This window comes from Enoplosus armatus, chromosome 4 (assembly GCF_043641665.1).
Source record: "Enoplosus armatus isolate fEnoArm2 chromosome 4, fEnoArm2.hap1, whole genome shotgun sequence".
Taxonomy (NCBI): Eukaryota; Metazoa; Chordata; class Actinopteri; order Centrarchiformes; family Enoplosidae; genus Enoplosus; species Enoplosus armatus.
In genome coordinates this window covers 26,998,559-27,004,659 of record NC_092183.1, presented here as the reverse complement: position 1 = coordinate 27,004,659, position 6,101 = coordinate 26,998,559, and the positions used below count along the sequence as shown (strand labels likewise).

General features: G+C 42.0%; 1 protein-coding gene across 1 annotated transcript; it reads left to right on the top strand.

Moving 5' to 3' along the window:
- Positions 1-741: 741 nt before the first annotated feature.
- Positions 742-5,204, top strand: vamp5 (vesicle-associated membrane protein 5). The gene is made up of 3 exons (XM_070904368.1): positions 742-979; positions 3,205-3,348; positions 3,953-5,204. The coding sequence occupies exons 1-3, from the start codon at positions 977-979 to the stop codon at positions 4,094-4,096; spliced, it is 291 nt and encodes a 96-aa protein (XP_070760469.1). The 5' UTR covers positions 742-976; the 3' UTR covers positions 4,097-5,204.
- Positions 5,205-6,101: the final 897 nt, after the last annotated feature.

Here is a 6,101-nt window from a genome sequence, read left to right as displayed (position 1 = left end):
TGGACTAGTTGATTGTTCATGACAAAGATTTAGATAGAGGACGAGTCAAACGACCAAACAGGGTAAAGGCATGGGAGTATGCTTATATATAATGCTTCTGCTGCTGGATAAAGGAGATAAGGGAATGTCACTGTAAAGTCTGTGTGCTGCTGCATTCAGGCGGCCCTGGTAATTCAGGGGAATTAACTCAGAGGCAAAACAGAAAGTGTGTATGGAAAGTTACTGATATCACATCATATAGTAATCAACCACAGAGGCTGACACCGCTTTAATGTTCTCCCGGTGATTCCCCCAATCAATATGAGAAATAGCTTCATTTTGCTTTTACTCCATCACGTTTGTTCAAGTTTAACGCAGTAAAACTGCATGATAGTAGTGGTATAGCCTATAGAAAGCGATTAATGGTTGTTGTTGCACCATCATATAAACTATTATGTACTTCCACATAAACGTGTCTAGCTTATCGGGAAACATGACAACACAAATGAATCCAGATCCAAAGTGCTGCATATACATTTTCAAAATTTAAATCCATTATTCTAGAAAATCTACTCCTACTACTATATAATAACTTTGTGCACTATGGTGCGGTGAACTGAGGGAAATTTGAAGCATCGTCTATAAATCCGGATTTGATCGAGTCTGCGTTGCGGTCACGTGACCACCAATCGTAACTGTAAAGTTTCCGGGAAGACCTTGAACGCACCTTCATGAGGAAGCACAGATCAGAGTTCAGCAGCTCGAGGGAGTGAAAGTGTCACGGGCGAGTTCACGCTACGAGACAAGCTGCAAAGAAACAAGAACACACCGCAAGTCATTGCGCTGGCTCGTTTCAGGGCGCGGGGGGGGCACGGAGGCAGGGTTAAAACTGCACAACTGGTTTGCTGTGTTTCCTGTTGCTGAAGTTGACTCGAGTCATAAATGCATTGGATCCGGTGACAGCTTGGACACAAACTCAGCACGGGACGCGACAGACATGGTAAGTCCGGATCAGTCTCTGCGTTGTTATGATGGCGGGAGGGGGGAGGAAACTTTGTTTTGGACGAATTGCTTTTTTAAAAATACACCGTGCCTCTTCATGATCTGCGGGCAAAGTCCCAAAAAGGTAACAGCGGGCAAGTGGGACACGCTGGCTGCTGGCAACTGTGACGTCTTTCCATTTTAAATGGCTAATGTTTGAAAGATGATGATGATGAAGAAGGCTGAGACTCAAAGTGCGCTTTTATTTAGTTGGAAACACGCGAGTTTGGCGTCAGGTCGAAATACCTCCTAAATAAACGAATAGGTTCAAATAGATACAAAAACAAAAGCATCAAATAAGATAAAAACTCAGATAACAACATGATGACTGTCTTCACAGTGAGTCTCCTCAGGCTGAGGCTGAAATGAAAGTGTAGCTCTAGTTTAGGTGTGGGGGGAGAGAGAGAGGTGTAAATACATGTCAATGTGAAAGATGAGCTCATCTGGGTCCTCTCTTGTATTTCTTGTCCTTTCCAGATGGAGCCAGTTCATTAAGTCGTTATTATATTACATAATTATAACACACGGTCAACAACAGCATGGGTTACATCCCAATAAACGAACTGTGTTAGGTGAACAAGGTTATTATAATTGGCTGTCAGTGTAGCAGTTGTTGTCACTGTTCAAAGAGGATGGGGTACCCTGCTACACTATAATGAGCAGGCTATAACATGGAGTGGGTGTGGTTTCCCAGGATAATGCCAGGTACGTTAATGCAGGCAGGAGGGAGGGAGGGATGTAGGGAGGGAAGGAAGGAAGCAAGGAGGGGAACTGGTATGGGCAGCAGTTCCTGTGTTAAGACGCCGCCGACTGAATTTTAAACACTACACTATTGTTCAACTGCTATTTGGTGGGCCAAAAATGAGCTAACTGGGCTTTCAGCGCATCCATTAATCAGTTCCCACCAGTCATTGATGTAACGTCTAGTCTTCTTAGCCTGCTGTGAACTCGCATACAGTACACCTACAGAAAGTTCTAACAGGAAGTGACAGTGAATTAAGATGCAGAGAGCGTACTTGTTTTGCTCTATCTGTCGGTTTCCTGTTCCTGTCAACTCCTGAGGTGGTGGCTTCCTCTCATGGCTCAGAGGCCAGAGGTGAGGGAGAAACCTGTCAGGATACAAATTGCTTTAAGGTCAAACTACTCTCTAAACATCCTGCCCCAGGGTTCTTATCCCTCTGTTGTTGTTGTTTTGCCCATTTACTGTCCCTGCCCTTGGGTTCTGCTTTATTCCTCCGAGCAGACATAAGAGGTAGTAGAAAGAGTGTAAACCTGTGAACACATTCTTCTTGATCTGAGAAAACTTCATTTCGTTGCTTTCATGTCTCATAACTTTTTTCACTTAAGCTTTAAGTTTCAGTGCTGGGGAAAGTTACTTTTGCTAATAATTGTGTTCCATTATATGCTTTAAGAATAATTGTTGTTGTTATTAAGTTACAAATGACGGTACTCTTGCTTCAGTGCACTTGAAATACATGTCACAGCAGGATGACTTGTGTTTATAAAACAGCAAGCCCGTCTGATCTGTATCAGGCAGACACCGGTTGATTTGTTTTCAGTTGGCAACCTGTCTGGACAACAAAGCTGTAAGATTTTCATTTGACTTTTTTGAAAATTGTGCAAAAAAGCTAAAAATTATGTTATGACAAAACTGGGGGGAAAAAAAGCAATCTGAGCACTTAAAACCTTCAACACTGCTATTGACCACTTGTTCTCCATGGGAAAGTCCTTACAGAAGAACTATGGGGGACTCACAAGAAACAGAGGTTTTTTTAATGGTCGAAATCAAAGCAGCAGGGGCAGAGATATCCTGTCGTCTTTTAAATTCCATGATTCCAGTTTGTATCACAGGCCTTCTGGATAATAAACCACTGAAGACAATACACAACTATATCACTGTCTGAGTCGTACTCCCAATGACTAGCAGACTCACCTTTACGTATAAAATTGGTGGAATTGCACAGAAAACGGTTGTAAAGCTCAGGAGGACTAAAATATTGTTGCTACATTAACTTAAATTACATCCATTCCAAAGCATTCCTTACAATAGGTGCATTCAAAGTCAATAGGAACAAAAGCTAGATGTCATCAACAACCCTGAGACTTCAGTAACTGACCCAAATCACCGGACTAATCCACATGATGTGTCACTCTTTAACCATGTTGTGTGTGCTGATTGGACAGGAGAATGGGAAGAGCCGCCTGCAGCAGGCCCAGGAGGACGTGGAGGAGGTGAAGGTCATCATGCTGGACAACCTGAACAAGGCTGATGAGAGATCTGGCAAACTTGACGACCTGGAGGACAGGGCTGATGTGCTGCTGGAAAAGGTAAGCCAGGGGAGTTCAGAGAAGCTGTCCAAGTGGAAAAACATGATTACTTACTCACACCACACTATTTTAACCAAGAGGTCTCTGTGGAAGTCTCTGGGTCTTGTCGATAAGGTGAATGACTGGAGCAAATGGCCCTCTTCCACAGGCGTCTAGGGATTAAAACTAGGAAATGTCATATTGATGTCTATAAATACACCTTAGGTGGAGCTGGAGAGGAAAACAAATGTACAATTTACATCCTGATTGTGTTTTATGGTGCTATTTTTAGAGAGGTATTTCCTATTGTTTCCTAAGATGAATGAAGCGAGCTGGTCTCCCTGGGTACGACAGAGTGAGTCCAGGACATGCCACGAGGCGAATGTCCGTCCGGGGGTCAACAAGCTGGTCACATCGTTCCCACATGGCCCCCGCTGGCCTGTGTTACAGCACACTGTAGAGCAGTTCTCAGAGAACACTGATACTGTGATGTTTCTGCATTGGATATGTTTTCTTAGTAGGCTTTTTATCTTGGCATTTATTCAAGACTTGTCAGACATTTAAAAGCAGTTTAGTTACACAGCAACATAATACAACATTCTCTATTTGTGTGTTTTCTCCCCAGAGTAAAACCTTTGAGAAGACCGCCAACCAGGTGAAGCAGAAGAAAATGTGGGAGAACAAGAAGATGAAAGGGGTGTTTATTGGCGTCGGAGCGGTGGTGATGATCGTCATTGTCGGACTAATAATCTTTGCCATTTTTGGATAGCAGCTCGTTTGCTGATGGAAGGAAAATAAGATGTCAGGACTGAGGGACATGAAGTGGACAAAGATAAAAGGTCCAGAAGAGAGGAGAGCAAACTACGGGACTCTTGCTTGTGTGTGATATTTCTGAGTTTCGAGATATTTATGGGGCTATCTGTCCCACTCTTCATTAGTCTTCAGTTGATATGGTACCATTGATTGCTCGGCTGCTTCGCCTTGTTCTTTTCTAACTTTTCAAAGGTCAAGTCCCTGTGTGGAGTTTCCATGCTCTCTTCCCGTGCCTGCTTGGGTTTTTTCTCCAGGTGCTCCGGCTTCCTCCCACCGTCCAAAAACCTGCAGGTTAGGTTCATTGGTGACTCTAAATTGCCTGTAGGTGTGAATATGAGCATGAATGGTTGTCTGTCTCTATGTGTCAGCCCTGTGATTGACTGGCGACCTGTCCAGGGCGTACCCCGCCTCTCACCCAGTGTCAGCTGGGACCCTCTTAAGGATAAGCGGGTATAGTTAGTGGATGGATGGATGTCTTGTTCAAATTAGATCTAAATAAAAAGTGCTCGGGTACCATCCTAAAATTATGAATTACTAATATTTACCAAACGTCGAGGATGCTACTTTTTTGCCATTTGCTTGAACGGAAACGGAAAAGAGAACAGATGCCAAACATGGTAAATATATGCAGCTTCAGATGGGGAAGAATGAACTGATGTATTGTCACATAAATCAACATTGTCAAAAATAAAATGACCCCTAAGTTGTCTGTATCACTAAAATGTGTTTAGAGAGGACTCACGTAATTTTGTGGAGCTGTAATATTTGTTCGTCTGAAATTAAGATTTATTGAAGTTTGAAGTTTATCAGATGTGTTTCTGATTTTTTCATCTGTGCAGCGAAAACAGCTTAATTTCTTGAACATATTTTACATGATGCAAACCAATAGCCAAACCACTAGCAAATGTCTTTGATTTAACCTGTAGCCATAATCCACATGGAACTAGTATTTGGAGCCTAAATATTCAAAATGAGAATGGAGAAAGTTTGAGCCTGGAACTGTCGATAGTGAATTATTGTATTTCTGTTTGATTTTCAGTAAAGAATATTAGAATGAACAGTGACCCCTGCTGGCTAATGTCTTTACTTCAGATAAATATGGAGAGCAGAGGGAAAAAAAAATCCTCCACCTATCAGGTATATTGTGTAATGAGTTTTATGTAACCATTTAACCAGACATTATATTTATCAACCATGGACACATACTGTTTACTAAAAGGCTTGATGACAGTGTGTGAACGCCTTGAAAAATGAATCTGAATCCACATATCGTAAGGGCACTTTGTAAAATTAGCTGCATCTGTTAAGATAATAACCATATTTACTGTTATTTTCAGAAGCAGAAGTGTCTGTCTCTGTTGTTGGTAAATCTAACCACGTGAATCTCTTCAGATCATTGAAATCCCATGAAGACAGTGCGGCCGACATGTAGACATGTACTGTACATAAACATTTAATGAAGGATTGTTTTAAGTGCAGGGTGACTGCAGCTATGTGCCTGTCGAGTCACCCAGATTTCAGCCTGCTACCTTTTGAGGTGTGGTAATGTGTCACCCTCGAACTCTAGTGAAAAACTCCAAAAACATTTACACCTAAAGTATGAAGTAGCCAACAGGTGGTGGGCCAAAACAGACCTCCAATGTACAGGAACCATATTTTCTCACTTAGGTTTGGTGGTGTCTATGCAGATAGTTTTGGAGATATTTACTGCCAAATTTCACAGAGCTGACTTTCAACAGCTTTTCTTGGAACCATATTTTCAACCATAGTGGCTTGAAGAAGGGATCACATTGTGAGCAATTTCCTTCATTCACACAACACAACAACAATATGCCTTTAAGCCCACCTTTTTGGAATAGAGAGAGATCTGTAAAGAAATACCAAGTATTATAAACACCGTATTAAACCTGTTTTGTAACACACACTGTAGCAAACCTGAACCCTCAGTAACTACATTGTAA